We start from the raw sequence: 16,477 nt of genomic DNA, 5'->3' as shown, positions 1-16,477 counted from the left end.
GAGAGCTTGCTTTCAAACCTCGAGTCAGATTCTGCAACCGGTCCAGACGGCATCAGCCCACGTGTCCTCAAAGCCTGCTCTTCTGCTCTTGCTCACCCTCTCTCTGTTCTATTCACCCTCTCATTTTCCCAAGGTCATCTGCCATCTGCTTGGAAATCTGCTAACATCACTGCCCTGCATAAAAAAGGTGCAAAAACAGATCCCTGTAACTATAGACCAATCAGCCTTCTCCCAATCATCAGCAAGGTTATGGAATCCATCATCGCTTCAGACATGAAATCCTTCCTCTTCTCCAATGGCTTGATTTCCAATCATCAATTTGGTTTCAGACCAGGTCACTCTACCCTAGATATGCTGCTACTGCTCTCCCATCAATGGATGGAGGTCCTCAATGCCAGACAGGAAATCCGAGCCGTATCCCTGGACATATCACGTGCTTTTGACACAGTCTGGCACCCTGCCCTACTCACCAAACTCTCTTCCCATGGTATTCAAGGCCATCTCCACTCATGGCTCGCAGACTTCCTCTCCTGTCGCAGTCAACGTGTGGCCCTAAATGGAGTTCTTTCATCCCCTCTTCCTGTGCAGGCTGGAGTTCCTCAAGGTAGCGTTCTGGGCCCTGTTCTTTTTCTGGTTTTCATCAATGATCTCTCGGACTCTCTGGAAAATCCTCTATTTCTCTTTGCCGATGACTCCACCCTCTGCCGTACCATCTGTCATCCCTCAGACCGGCAAGCAGCAGCTTCTTCGCTCACTGCAGATCTGGATAAAATCACAAACTGGTCCAACACGTGGAACATGTCTTTCAATCCAGACAAATCTCACACTCTCACTATGTCTCTTCGAAAGGACCGTTTACAAAACCCCCATCCACTTTCTCAACAATCCTCTGGAAGAAGTCTTTTCTTTCAAGCTTCTGGGTCTCACTATCTGCCATGACCTTTCCTGGGAAAGTCACATTTCCAACCTTGCCTCAAAAGCCAGTCGCCGACTGGGAATCCTCCGTCGTGCAAAGTCCTTCCTCGGCCCTCTTGAGCTCCTGACCACTTACAAAGCTTTTGTCCGTAGCCTGATGGAGTACTGCTCTCCCCTCTGGGCTGGTGCTCCTGCCTCCCACCTTTCTCGACTTCACGCTGTCGAAACCAGGGCTTTTAAGATCATTGGCATCTCCCGCAATGAAGCTGAGTCTTTGGGCCTCTCACTCAATCACCGCAGGTTGGTCGGTGGTCTTTCTGTCTTCTACCGACTCCTCTCCAGCCTTGCCCCCCTGCTCTCTCTGTGATTTGTCCCAACCACATTTCCACAGGGCGCTCATGGTCCCGCCAACAACCCCCTTCTGGTAAAACTACCAAAATCACGAATCACTGCTCATCTTCACTCTTTCATTCCTCTTTTTCCCGCCTTTGGAATAAACTTCCTCACTCTATTCTTTCCCATTCTTCCCTCCAGGCTTTCAAAACAGCTGTTCACCACCACCTCTTATCTTCCCCCATCCAAATCCTCGATCTTTTCTACCCCGATAATCCACCCAAGCCCACTTCCTTCAATTCTCCTGCTTTCCTTCCTGAAAGTCCCTTTAATGTCCATCTTCCCTCGCCATGTTCCCCGTCCCATCCCCATCCCTCTCCCTTCCACAGTTCACCTGTGTCTGTTCCCCAATGTTTTGTCCCTTCCACTCCCGCCCCTCTTGTCTCATGCCTCCTTGCTGTGAGTTGTGTGTTCGCTCTCATACGAGCCTCGACCAAGGTATACAAAAAAAAAAAAAAAAAAAAAAAAAAAAAAAACATTGAATCAAAAAGCAAAGATGAAGTCATCAGGAGGAACCTCGATAGGATTCACATTTCAGATGCTGCTCCTCCACCCTCAACCCATCCAAGCACAGCTAAGTGAGCCTTATTTGAAAAAAAAGGAACAAGCACCCAGATCAAAAAATTAAATAATTCTGGCTGCCAGACCATGCGTCCGATCAATTTGAAATTTAAAAAAATGTGTTCCCCATCACGACGAGATCACATTTGTGAAGTTTCATAACAATTGATTAAGCGGTTCCAAAGAAAATAGATGCATGCGGTTGTGAAATTGATGAAGCGGTTGAGGAAATTCACAGAACATCATTCAGGTTCCCCGAAGATCAGTTATTTCGATAAGTATGTGTTTCAGGTTGGGATCCCACCCTCCCCCCCCACCGATGTGTAAAGGGAATTGTTAGTGTGCCGGGCTGTGAATCTTTGAGGTAGTCATTATTCTTTTCTATCTTTTATTTTAAAATATCGCAACACTGCCATCTCCTCGATGAACAACGCCATCTCTGCGCCAACCATCATTTCCTACAACGCGAACAAACATCACAACCATCATCTCCTACAAACGCGAACAAACAACCCCAACCATCATCTCCTGAACAAACAACGCGAGCCGATTTGCATCTATATCGATCACAGGACGGCTTCCCCGAAACCAACTAGTGACGTCGGACATGGGGTTTCCAGCGAGGCTTTCGAGGGGTGAGAGGTCGGAGGTGAAGAGTGGGTGGGGCCCGGCCTCGGGTGAGAGTTCAAGGGGCAGCTCGCCCCCACCTACAAAAGGCGGAGCTCGCCCGGAGAGAGCAGTAGTCAGAGCTGTGGAGAGAAGTCGTCGCCGGGCGAGCAGTGCCAGTCGGGGCTTCGGAAGTCAGTGCCAGTCGGGAGGAGAAGCCAAAGTGCCAGCTGCGGTGGAGTCCAGCGAGTCGTCGGAGTCCGGGCAAGGAGAGCCAGCGGCAGCGGCGGAGCTTGGTGGTCCGGGAAAACGACCCTGACGGCGGTCGAGCAGCGTCGCTAAGGTAGTGGACGGGTCATTAAAGAGCATCAACTCTAAAAGAGCCAAGGACCCGTTCACTCAGCCCAAAGCGTCGCCCGCCAGGCCCGACAAAGGGCGTGACGAGAGCCAGACCACCGAGGGGAGCCAAGCAGCCACTCAACCCGCTCGCCCAGCTGCTCAAGCTGCCCGGCCACTCAAGCGACTGGCAAGTTGCGACACAAGGGCCAAGCAGAGACACCAGGGGTCACCGACCCGAAGACCTTCGAGCCGTCACAATGGGCTGCCAGGTAACCTGCCCGGCCTCTTGTGAGCCTTCGGTCATCCAGGCTCCAAGTTGGAATAAAGGCTCACGGGCCCGTTTCTTTTCTGGGTTTTGTATGAAAGTGTCCTGTGGCGTCTTGTCTTTATAAGTAGAAAGTAGATTTCTACTTTCTTTTAATTATAAGCAGATTTAAGCGCATGCCTGTACATAAGTGAATAGTCATCGGCTGTTGGCTTTGCTCGTGTCATGTCCCCTTCCCCCATTGATTGCTTGCTTGTTTAATAACTGCCCCGTTGTTTGAATGTAAAACTGCTCGTTGCGTCCATTTCTTCCCATTGACTTCCACGGCGCGTTCGGGAAATTAGCAGGCTGTTAAAGCCAATAAAAGTGGTCATTTGGTCCGACGGAACTTGGCGATTAAAACCGCTCGGCATCGCACACGGAACGAGCGCGCTAAGCGGCTCGTTTCCGTACGAGTTCCGTCGAGGTATAAATTCTTGGTACTTCTGTCTGCGCAGAAAATTAGGAATATCGAGATTCGGCGATTAACCCTGTACGAAGTGGACAGAATATTGGCAGTTTATGGTGCGTTAAGGCATCCGTCGCAGGTTTCCGGAGTTGTCCGGAAGCTACAACTGAATACCGGTTTTCGGCGGACGCTCGACTGCGGTTGGGGCCGTAAGCGGTCGTGTGTGGTGTCGAACCGGTGAAATTCGTAACAATATGCTTAACGAAAAATATGGGACGATTAAACTCCATATTAGAATATAAAACAGTATTTGAACTCACCACAGGTTTCTGGATCTTCATCAGATCGGTCAGTGCAGTCCACATCTCCATCACAAACCCAATTTGAAGGTAAGCATTCACCTCCACCACAAAAAAAATCATGAGGCAGACAGGAGCGTAAAGCTGCGTTATCCACAACAAAAAGAAAACAACAAAAAGATCAATCAGAGATTGCACACCCTCACCAGGAATTGTGTTGTGTGGTGTGTGTGTACTGGTGTGTTACGTAGTTAAGAAGAGATGTTATCATAACTACCATTTTATAACTACTGGCAGTGATGACCGGGTACCAAGCTGGGTACCAAGCCAGGAACAAAGCCGTGCCGCTTTAATGGGACACCTGACACTCACCCATGAAGTTTTTTTTTTATTATTATTCAATTTAATTTAGAATGACATTAAAATAAATCAATCCAAATGGAAGACCAAATTGGTACAGTCCTTCATTGCAGTAATCAGAATCCAATCCAATCCATTGGGATCATACTCTGCAGAGAGCATCAGTGCTGCCAAAGTGGTGTTACGGTTGTGGAAATTCGCATTACATCATAAAGGGCCCTCAGGTGAGATATCTCTGTTAGTACATGTGTAGTTAGCCCAAACCCGTTGTATAGAGGGAATTTATGTGATCCATCCGGGCTGCGACGCTTTGAGTTAGCCATTTATCTGTTCTGTCTTTTATTTCAAACAAACAGCATCTCAACAACCACGCCATCCCCACCACAGCGCCAACCACACGACAACCACGCCTCATCCACCATCTACGCTACACCATCTTCGCCACTTGCCATTCAGTAGACCCTGTGCGGTTACGATCTCCGGGAACAAACAAAAACCAACAACAATGCTCGGGGGTTTTCCCGCCTGTTTCTCCCGTCAAAATTTCAAAATTCTCCGCGCTCGGTGTGGGGCAAGTGCGATCGAGCCGGGGGTCAAAGGTGAGAAAAGGTGGGGGCCTCTTTTTGGGGGAATAATTCCCTGGCTCTGAGCCAAGACTGACTCCCCCGGCCCCCGCACGGCGCGGGGTGGAGGGAGAGCGAGAGGTCACGCCCCCCTTCGAGAGGCTTCTCCAAGAAGCTCGAAGGGAGGCGGGGCCGAAAACGGGGCGGAGCGAAGGGCAGAGCCCCGCGCTACAAAAGGCGGATAGGACGGACCTTGAGGAGTTGTTGGTCGAGAGTTGGTCGAGTTGGTTCGGGTTGAGTTGGTTCTTCGAGGCTTCCTGTCTGCTTGTCTTGTCGGGGGAAGAGTCATGCGCCCGAGGCTTGGCAAGCAGCCTGTCACGAAGGCACGGACGGGAGACGCGGTAGCGCCGGTTGTGAGGTGGATCTGCGCGTCCGGACGAGGAGTGCCGGAGAGGGTTCGCCAGCCGAGAGAGAGGTCGGGGCCAGGCGCGACCACGCTGACGGTCGTGGGAGAGGGGCTCACCGGCCACGAAAAGGGAAGTCGCGACCTTCTTTTTCTTTTTCCTTTGCTTTTTGTGTAAATGTCTGTGGGTGGCGCCGTCCGTCAAGTAGTATTGTTTTAAGTGTTGCCGTGTGTTCGCGTATTCGGTCGAAGCTCTGCATTGCTGTTGTTGTTTTAAATTGATATATGTGCATTCTGACTGTTTTTGCTGTATATGTGTGCTCTGTGTCTGTGTGAATAAAGTGCTTGTGTGAACTTGTTCCCCGTTTCGCTGCGTCCTTCCCTTTGTTGAATCTGCATCTTGCTTCACGTTAAGGGTTCGTCGTGGGCTTAATACGCCCGATAAGTAATCGGAACCGTCGAGGCCGACGATAACACCGCTCGGTTATCCCGATAGTACGGAAACGGACCGCTTAAGCGGCCCGTGTCCGGAGTCAATCTGCGGCGAGGTGCAATCGCGTGGGTACTTAGGTAGGTCGAGTTTGGCGAACAACCCTATCCCACGCGGGTGGCCGATTGGCACGATCGTAGTGAGGCCGAAAGGCCCACCCGTGACTAGTTCCCGGCGTTAATCCGAGAGGGTCACGACAGAATTGTTCGTCCGGTGGGCGACGTGCCGCGATTCGAGTCACGTGGCCGATTGCACGCCGGCGGGCACGAATTCGCGATAGTAGTATCCTGTCCTGGATGGGTCCACCACTTCAACACAGGATACTTGAACAGCTCAATCATCCCAACAAGCTGGTACTCAGAAGGATGGCAGGCTGAGTCAACCCCAGCTGGTATTAATTGTACAGCAAAGCAGGATTTGAACTCAGGACTCTCATGTCCCAAACCCACCAATCTCCCATTAAATCAACAAGCATACATTGCAATAGTACACAATTAATAGATGGATGTGTGGTCAGGGTGCAACTGATGTAATCCATACATAGATCGTCACATGGCTTCACGCATGGAGCGAGTCGTAATGGTCCTATGGGTCTTAGGATCTTCAAGGTCTGATGGGTTTTTGTGGTCTCAAAGGGTTTTGGGGTATTTAAGGGCCTTCGGGCTCTTAATAGTCTTAAAGGGTGTTTGGGATCTCAAGAGGTCTTAGGGATCTTTGGGTTCTTAAGTGTGTGTAAAGGTTGAGGTGGTGGGTGAAAATACCCTGAGGACAATCCCTGGATCAGACTTGGTCTGTGTGTTAAATGTGGTGGTTGTTCGTCCAGCGGTCTTTGCAAAAAACGTGAACATACAGACAGACGACCAATTTTATTTCTGAGATGACACTTTGAACCTCAATAGAAATAGCAAGTTAGAACATTCCGATGGACATCTTGTGTGTTTTATATCCAGTCCTGGCACCCTGCCTTGCTCTTTACAAACTGGCAACCCATTTCGTGCCCACTACTTCATTTGTTGACGTATTTTCGAGAAATGCTTCGTTGTTCCACATCAAAAACATTGAAGCAAAAAGCAAAGATGAAATCATCAGAAGGAAACTGGATCGGATTCATATTTCAGATTCTACTCCTCTACTCTCAAACCATCCAAGCACAGCCAAGTGAGCCTTGTAAAAAAAAAAGAAAAAAAAGAACACATGAAAAAATTAAATAATTCTGCCTGCCAGACCATGCATCTGATCAAGTTTAAATTAAAAACATGTGTTCCCCATCACGATACGACTGGATCACATTTGTGAAGTTTCACATCAATTGGTGAAGCGGTTCCAAAGAAAACATTATTTAATATTTTTCATCAATCCAATAAGGCTGTCAAACCATGTGACTTCTGACGTCACATGTGTAAAATTTCGCCTCGATCTGTTCAGCCACTTCAAGAGGGTAACAATCAAAACTGGGTTCCATCCAAACCACAAAACAAAGTTTCCTTCAGTGTGAACGTCCACTTACGGCAATCATCTTCATCACTTCCATCACCACAGTGATATCGGCCGTCACAACGCCAGGATGCAGTCACACAGTCCCCACTTTGGCATTGGAAGTGGGTCTTCTCATCACAAGGAGAATCTACACAAAGGTCAAAGTTCATGTTTCAGCTTTTAACGTCCAATTAAAATATTCCATCAAGATGTAAAACTCCATAAAAATCTGCAGTGGATGTATGTATGTGTGTGTGTGTGTGTACGTGTGTGTGTGTGTGTACGTGTGTGTATGTGTGTGTGTACGTGTGTGTGTGTGTGTGTGTACGTGTATGTATGTGTGTGTACGTGTATGTGTGTGTACGTGTGTTTACGTGTATGTGTGTGTGTGTACGTGTGGTAACGTGTATGTGTGTGTGTACGTGTGTGTGTGTGTGTATGTGTGTGTACGTGTATGTGTGTGTGTACGTGTGTGTGTATGTGTATGTGTGTGTGTACGTGTGTGTGTACGTGTATGTGTGTGTGTGTGTACGTGTATGTGTGTGTGTACGTGTGTGTGTGTGTACGTGTATGTGTGTACGTGTATGTGTACGTGTGTGTACGTGTCCGTGTGTGTGTGTGTGTGTACGTGTGTGTGTACGTGTAAATGTGTACGTGTACGTGTATGAATGTATATGTGTGTGTAAGTGTATATGTATATGTGTGTGTGAGTGTGTGTATGTGTGTGTATGTGTGTGTGTGTGTATGTGTTTATGTGTATGTGTGTGTATTTGTGTGTATGTGTGTATGTGTGTGTACGTGTGTGTACGTGTATGTGTGTGTACGTGTATGTGTGTATATGTGTGTGTGTGTGTGCGTGTATGTGTATGTACGTGTATGTGTATGTACGTGTATGTGTGTGTACGTGTATGTATGTGTCCGTGTGTGTGTACGTGTATGTGTGTATATGTGTGTGTACGTGCATGTTTGTATATATGTATGTGTGTGTGTACGTTGGTGTGTATGTGTGTGTGTATGTGACTATGTGTGTGTATGTGTGAATGTGTATGTGGGTACGTGCGTGTACGTGAGTGTGTGTGTGTGTGTGTGTGTGTGTGTGTGCGCGTGTGTGTGTGTGTGTGTGTGTGTGTGTGTGTGTGTGTGTGTGTGTGTGTGTGTGTGTGTGTGTGTGTGTGTGTGTGTGTGTGTGTGTGTGTGTGTGTGAGGGCACTCAAGGTAATGAGCAATAACAATCCGAACTCGCACAACCAGAACCACTCTCGTCCCACGCGGGTGTGGGAAGAATTCAGCGCACACCCGGACAGCACAACACACCACGAGCACATGGAATGACAGAACTCACTGAAACCCAAAACGAAAACCAGGTGGATTACAAAGGAGAAATATCCCAACCACATTATTCGGGAAAACGTCCCTTGTGCTGGAAGGAGACAATGAGAGGCCACAGAACCACTCAAGAGATCAAGGGTGAAGATGCTCGAGAAAAACACGAAACCTGAGATTCAACAAGAAAGAAAAAAAAACAACGAAAACACAACGAGCTGGACAAGACCAATGGACCTGAAGCAAACGACACTGCAACTGCGCTGTTCCTGATTGGTCAAAGGACACCACGTGTGTTCTGCATGAGGCTTCCAGCAAACAAGACTGGACCAATCAAGTTCGTGATGCACCTCATGCTGCATCGCGAATCCTCGGCGGCACGTGATACCATTGGACCAATCACGTTCGGCCATGTACCTCGTGCTGCATTCTGACAAACTCTGGATCAGAACGAGCTTTGATTGGTCAAAGTAGTGGAGGGTGGGGATAACCTCTGAGGGATGGAAATGACCAAGGAGGAAAAGCGATTCGTCGTTTTGATTGGTTGAAACGTGGAGGAACGGAAGGAATTCTTCTCCTCGGATCCACGAACAACACAGAGATGTCTGTTTCATAACCCGAATCACTTCACTGCGTCATTAATAATAATATTTTTCTCCTTATATTAATATTTAGATTTTCTTTTTATGATCAACGTTAAAAAGTTTAGTTACAGCTTTCGACATTTTCTAAATCCGCGAGTCTTCATCGATATTTGTGAAAATTTGGTTTCCGTGGGAATGTGACGTCACTGTGAACGGCTGTCCTGGTCACGCGCGGTGCCGCATCGCGAAGCAGGCACTCAATGTGACGTTCAGTCCTTTTCCAACTGGAATGGTCTCCAAGGCTGGACCTGAACTTGTGATGAATATCAAGAAATCGGAAAACTTCGAAAGTAGGGATGGCCCGGACACTCCATTGTTTCAACACAACATAAATACTCCAAATAATCCACCAGGATATAACTAAAAACCGATCAATTAGCGACCAGTCACGTGTGGAGAATCCCTCATCTGATCACACTCATGAGACATCATCGCTGAACAAGAACAATGAGACCCATCAGGGCCCGTTTGTCATGTTTGGCTCGCCAGTTCGAAGAACAGATAGCTGGAGCGATACCCCAGCGTGAGCGTGAGCGTGAAAATGTTAAAATTTTTGTGCGTTATTTTTTCCTTTCTAATGTTTTTATCGACCAGACTATTTTTTATACGCCCGATATATATATATATATATATATATATATATATATATATATATATATATATATATATATATATATATATATATATATAATGTTGCGGATTCACGCCCGCCGGCGTGCGAGCGGCCACGTAACTCGAATCGCGGCACGTCGCCCACCGGACGGACAATCCCGTCGTGACCCTCTCGGACTAACGCCGGGAACTAGTCACGGGTGGGCCTTTCGGCCTCACCACGATCGTGCCAATCGGCCCCCCACGTGGGATAGGGTTGCTCGCCAAATTCGACCGACCTAAGTACCCACACGGAGGGTAGACCGGGCGATCGCACCTCGCCGCAGGTCGACTTCGGACACGGGCCACTTTAAGCGACCCGTTCCGTACTATCGGGATAACCGAGCGGTGTTATCGTCAACCTCGACGGTTCGATTAATTATTGGGCCTTTTAGCCCACGACCAACCCTTTACGTGAAGATGGAGATTCAACTAAAGAAAAGACGAAGCGAAACGGGAAAAACAGTTCAACATAAAGCACATTTATTCCGCGGCAAAAGGAAAGCACACATATACAATTATACACCAAAAGCAAATGTAAAAGTAGAAGAAACACAACAATTCTGCACAAAAAGCAAATGCAACAATGCAGATCTACTACCGACTACCGAGCACACGGCAACACTTATACAGTTTTACTTCACAGACGGCGCCGACAACACATATACTCAAAGCAAAAGAAAAAGGGACCACCCTCAAAGATGAGGGGGGGCAGACGGGCCTGGGGCCGAGACCGCGTCGAGCCTACCCGTCTGGTGATGAGCCGCAAGATGGCGGCGGCGCCCCGACTCCGCGGGCCTCGCTTGCACTGCCTGGAATGGGGTGGGAACGGGGCCCCCTTCTCACACTATCTCAGCGCGGGGGGAAACAGGAGGGGGTTGTTGATGCTCGGGGGAATGAGGATATCTCGCTGGCTTGGGTCCCGCGACGAGCGACTCCACCGCAACCTCGGTCGCGTTACCGGCCTCCCCTCTCCGCAGCTCCCCGACTCTGACACGAGCGCCCTCTCGACTGCCTTCGCCGCCGCCACAACTCTCCAACTCTCCACTCTTCTCAACTCCGTCCAACTGCGATTCAGAAACTGTTTTTCTCTCCCGATTCAGAAACTCCCTCAACAACTGCCTTTTCGGCGAGCGAACGCGGCCCTTTATAGCCCCCGGGGCTTCGCTCCTTCACCTTCGACCCTTCACCTCTGGCTGGCTCACCATTGGACAGAGGAAAAGTGGGCGTGAATGATTTTTGATCCGCGAATCTGCATATAGCGATTATACTCCGACGCACCTGGAGGCGGGGCCAAATCGCCCCACGCTCGCTGATAGGACGGAACAGAAGTGGGTGTGAATCGTTCTTCATCCGATTTCTCGGAAAGGCTGGTGTTTTTGCACCCGCTGCTCGGTGCGCGCCCTGTACGAGTCCAGGATCGGTGTCCACAAGCGGCGCGGGAATGGCGGTGATGCGATGGTTGCGAGAGCGAGATGTGACGGTAAAGGTCGTGGCTGTTGTTGTGAAGCGGCGTTGCGGTTGGTGGTTGTTGTGTGATGGCTGTTGAGACGTGGTTGGTGGTGGTTGTGGTGGTAGTAATGGCGGCTGGTCCAAAATAAAAATAGTAAAAGAAAAACGGCTATCTAAAAGGGTCGCAGCCCGAATGAATGACATTTATTCCCTCTAAACAACGGGTTTGGGCCTAACTACACATATACTTACAGAGATATCTCACCTAAGGGACCTGAATGGTGGTTTGCGAATTTCGTCAACCACAACAATATATATATATATATATATATATATATATATATATATATATATATATATATATATATATATATATATATATATCTATATAAAAATCGGGCGTATTATGTGTCGTCCGTCCGTCCGTTCCTGTCCGCACTCTAACTCCCAAAGTTTTCAACTTTCACGTTTCATATTTGGTACATTGGTACAGACTGTGGAGACGGTGTGTCACGACATACGTTCGTCATCTAAAGTGGTTGCCATGGCAACCAGGATGCTGTTTTCCATGCAGTAGCACAATTCTGTATATACCTTCTTGTTCGGGCGTATATTGTGCTAACTTGCGCTCTTGTTACTGATTACAATATACAAATACATATATTGCTTTGAAGTTATTTGGATCAGACTTCACTGCAGTGCTTTATAAAAAATATTATTAGACGAGTCTTTTATAAACGATAAATGTATAAACAGGCGAGCATTGGGTGGCTTTGACACCAACTCTGGTTCTTATTCTTTTCTGACAGCTGAACTCAAAATTGATTTAAGCTACAAACTCGGTTTAAACACTAACCTAGTGTATTTTATAGTAGGGAATTGTAAACTGATCGAAATGTTGATAGATTGAAAGAATTCCACAAAATTGCATTCCTTTGTCAAGGAAGGGATGAGAGGGGTGGGAGATTCTACGACTGTCAATCAGCATGATGGGGGCGGGGCCGCTACACAATGCAATTAGCAGCCAGACAATGCAATCAGCCTGATGGGGGCGGAGTCGCCAGACAATGCAATGGGCCGCCAGACAATTCAACTCCAGACAATGCAATCAGCCTGATGGGGGCGGGGTCGCTCAACAATGCAATGGACCACCAGACAATGCAACGCCAGACAATGCAATCAGCTTGTGGGGCGTGGCCGCTCCACAATGCAATGGGCCGCCAGACAATGCAATCACCCTGATGGGGTGTGGCTGCCAGACAATGCAACGTAAGACAATGCAATGCAACGTTCCACCAACATCGTGTCATCAACTCGACCAGCCACGTGGGTTGTGAAAGAAAACGCCGTAAAAGATGTATTTGCTCTCTTCTGGAGTTGGGTTGTTGTGTGAATGTGGAGAGGAAACCCTGGAGAGAATTAATGGAGATGAATCGGAGGAACAAACTGAAGCGGGACTGCAAGGAGTTACAAAACAATGTGGACGAGCTGGTTGGAATCAAACGTGATACCGACGTCATGATCTTCAGCGAAGCCACAAAACCTGTGGTCAAGCTCAAAGAGACTGAGAGGATCAGGCTCATGGAAGAGACACATCGGCTGCACCTGAGACGGAACTTCCTGATCCCGACAAAGGCAGCACTTGAATGGGAACAGGGAGTTCAGATTACGAGGGAATGTCAGGTTTGGAATAAGGGAGTTCAGATTACAATGAGGGAATGTCAGGTTTGGAATAAGGGAGTTCAGATTACGAGGGAATGTCAGGTTTGGAACAAGGGAGTTCAGATTACAATGAAGGAATGTCAGGTTTGGAATAAGGGAGTTCAGATTACGAGGGAATGTCAGGTTTAGAAGAAGGGTGTTTAAAATAGAGAGAGGGAATGTCAGGTTTGGAATAAGGGAGTTGAGATTATGAGGGAATGTCAGGTTTGGAACAAGGGAGTTCAGATTGCAATGAAGGAATGTCAGGTTTCGAAGAAGGGTGTTTAAAATAGAAAGAGGGAATGTCAAGTTTGGAAAAAAGGAGTTCAGATTACAACGAGGGAATGTCAGGTTTGGAATAAGGGAGTCAGATTGCAATGAAGGATTGTCAGGTTTGGAACAAGGGAATTCAGATTATGAGGGAATGTCAGGTTTGGAATAAGGGAGTTCAGATTACAATGAAGGAATGTCAGGTTTGGAATAAGGGAGTTCAGATTATGAGGGAATGTCAGGTTTGGAATAAGGGAGTTCAGATTACAACGAAGGAATGTCAGGTTTGGAATAAGGGAGTTCAGATTTCGAGGGAATGCCAGGTTGAGAAGAAGGATGTTTAAAATAGAAAGAGGGAATGTCAACTTTGGAATGCGGGAGTTCAGATTAAAACGAGGGAATGTCATGTTTGGAATAAAGGAGTTCAGATTATGAGGGAATGTCAGGTTTGGAATAAGGGAGTTCAGATTACAATGATTACAATGGGAATTGGCTGCGGATGCGGATGAAAGCTTTATGTGTGGTCAGGAGCTCAGGTGTGTGAAGGAAATACTTTGCACGACGGAGGATCCCCAGTGAAGTTGTATCCCAGCCAGACTTTATTTTATCATTGTATCCATCGTGGAGGATCGTAAGAGAGCAAACACACAGAAACGCACAAGGGGAGCATACACATGCAAATCCCAAGAAACATAGCAGGATTACACTGACAAGATTGAACAAATTGTTTCACTCAAATGTTTCCTTCGCATGTTCAAAGTAATTTGGATACAATCAGAATCAAGAGAATCACATTTGGCAGCAGTCGTGCAAACATCAATACAATTTCCATGTGGATGTAAATTAACTCCAAAAATGAGAAATTATAACTCTGTACACAATTTGGCTGGGGTTTAGTAGCATGGCTTGACAGGTGCTCTGAGCTGGATATGTTCAATAACAGGAAATAAAGCCAACATGAACAGGAAATAAATATTTGTTCACGAGCGCCAGTCAGAGTGACCACTATGTTCGTTATGTCTGTGTGTCTGTCTGTCTGTCGTCTGTCTGTCCAGAGCATAACTCCGTGGACTTTGATCCGATCTTGATGAAACTTGGTTATGTGTTCGATATCAATGTCTGGTTGTGTTTTCCTGGATGAGGGCGTGCTCCGCCCATTGTGAGTGGAGCCACGCCGAAAAAATAGCCATTTTTAGGGGGTAGTCGGATTAAAAATCTATCTTCTCCTCGGGAATTGACTGAATGGAATGGGTTCTTCGGTATTTGAAAAGCAAAACGAATTATCTAAAACTTGTCGTTGTCCGATTTTTCATTTTCGTCCCAAGGTCAAGGACACAAGGTCAAAAACAAAGAAAATTGGGAATTTTGACGGAAAAAATCATCCGACCGCCCAAACTTTGAGAGGGAGGATGACAATATTTTTTTAATTATAGCTTGGTTAAAAATTATCACATTGTCTCATTCTTGACTTCTGAAACAATCTGTATCGTCAAGTACCGCTCGTAAGCCATTGTAATCTTCAGACTTGTTTATCTATCTATAATTCCAGCAATCTCTGTGTGTCTGTCTGTCTGTTTGTTTGTCTGCGACCGCCGTTTCTCAACGACCGCCGGTCCGATCCGATTGAAACTTGCCAGGAATATCGCCGGGGCCCCGCGGATGTGCCTTTTCGAGGTTTGATGTCAATCGGACGAGCGGTTCCGAAGTTACGGCCATTTTATTGCTTTTTTCAGTGTTGAAAAGGTGTATATATGGCAGCCAAAGTGTCGTTCCACCTTATCACCTTATCATGCCATTTTCTCTCAGAATAATGATAACAGCATCTTCATCATAATAATAATAATAATAATAGCACAATAATTGGCAGTACACAATAATAGCACAATAATTGAATAAAAAGAATAACGTGATACAATGACCAATGTCTGTCAACCAAGCTGTTAGGGTTAGTGCCATTTTGAAGGTTTGATATTAATCGGATGAGCGGTTCCCAAGTTACAGCCATTTATCTGTCGAGCAATATCTGCGAGAGAGGGGGACGGGGAGGGGGATGAAAGGGGGCGAGAGAGAGGGGCGAGCGAGGAGGGGGAGAGAGGAAGGGTGAGACTAGGGGGAGAGAGGGGGGCAAGAGAGGGGGAGAGAGAGGGGGTGGGAGTGGGGACGAGAGAGAGAGCGAGAGAGGGGGACGGGAGAAGGGGTGTGAGAGGGGGTGTGAGAGTGGGGTGGGAGTGGGGGCGAGAGAGGAGGTGGGAGAGAGGAGGGGCGAGACTCGGGGTGAGAGAGGGGGAGAGAGAGGGGGGTGGGGAGAAAGAGGGGGAGAGAGAGGTGGGGAGAAAGAGGGGGGAGAGAGAGTGGGAAGAGAGGAGGGGTGAGACTCGGGGTGAGAGAGGGGGGAAAGAGTGGGGGGAGAGAGAGAGGGAGGGAGCAAGAGAGGGGAGGGAGAGAGGGAGGTGAGAGAGAGGGGCGTCACAATTCAAGAGAGGGGTAGAGAGGGGGGGTGAGAGAAAGGGGCGAGAGAGGAGGGGGGAGAGAGGAGGGGCGAGACTCGGGGGAGCGTGGGGGTGCGAGAGAGAGGCAGCGTCACAATTCTTCTTCGTTTGATGACGTCACAATTGACGCTGGGGACCTGAGTATGTTTCCCAGGTGTTTCCAAGGTAATGGCCATTTATGATACTGTTGGTCCAATCTAATTGAAATAATGCCCCAATCCAGTCATCGTTTACGCCCCTACGGTCCCGTACCAGTATTAAAAATATATAAAAACATTTTTTAAAACACTCGTACAAATAGTGCAGGATCCTGTCGGGCCACTCTACAGAGTTTCGTGAAACAATAAACACCGGTGAAATTTCAGAACATTTCAATGGCACGAAAATTAACAAGTAATTTTAAAAAATGATGTTGTTTCACATTCAAGTGGAATTCACAACCAGGGTCAGGGAGTCGACGGTGACATTTCACAGTCGAAAGGCCAAAAGAGAAACACCATAAGAAACGACTTGGTAAACCTTGCAGCATCTTCAGTGTTGTTCTTCATTCACTCCAGCCATCTGAAAGCAAAACAAAATGTTCAGAAAAGTGCCTGACAGGTATTGATAAACCTTATTAATAAAGAACGTTTATTACATCATGGTACGTGTGGTCATCTGGAGATGAACGGTCCATTTTAAACTCTTCATCATCTGGAGTCTCCTTGTATACAGGGTTCTTAAACCGTGAAGTTTTGACTTCCAGGAGCCGCCGTTTGCGGAAAATGTAGAACCCAGTAGCGCAAGCCAGAACAAGCACTGGGGGAGCAGTTTGTTCAGATCAGCTGTG

At 47.5% G+C, this 16,477-nt stretch overlaps 1 protein-coding gene across 6 annotated transcripts in view; it reads right to left on the bottom strand.

Annotated features, from left to right (window-relative positions):
• LOC147008372 (uncharacterized) overlaps positions 1-16,477 on the bottom strand; it is a 218,111-nt gene that overhangs the window by 105,860 nt on the left and 95,774 nt on the right. Inside the window, exons 1-4 of one of the 6 annotated variants that reach the window (XM_085864723.1) lie at positions 16,286-16,439; positions 16,090-16,209; positions 7,150-7,266; positions 3,848-3,970 (exon numbers count right to left, since the gene is read on the bottom strand). The exons of 2 other annotated variants lie outside the window; for them this stretch is intronic. In XM_085864723.1, coding sequence (XP_085720849.1) covers positions 3,848-3,970; positions 7,150-7,266; positions 16,090-16,177 — 328 coding nt within the window. In that variant the 5' untranslated portion in view covers positions 16,178-16,209; positions 16,286-16,439. Of the gene's footprint in view, positions 1-3,847; positions 3,971-7,149; positions 7,267-8,460; positions 8,726-16,089; positions 16,210-16,285; positions 16,440-16,477 lie in introns of those variants that run through there. 3 more of the 6 variants (XM_085864717.1, XM_085864725.1, XM_085864719.1) reach the window with 3 other exon arrangements.

The sequence above is a fragment of the Eptatretus burgeri genome, chromosome 19, assembly GCF_056783735.1.
Source record: "Eptatretus burgeri isolate ZD-2024b chromosome 19, Ebu_testis_v1, whole genome shotgun sequence".
NCBI lineage: Eukaryota > Metazoa > Chordata > Myxini > Myxiniformes > Myxinidae > Eptatretus > Eptatretus burgeri.
This window is presented reverse-complemented; position numbering and strand designations above follow the sequence as displayed.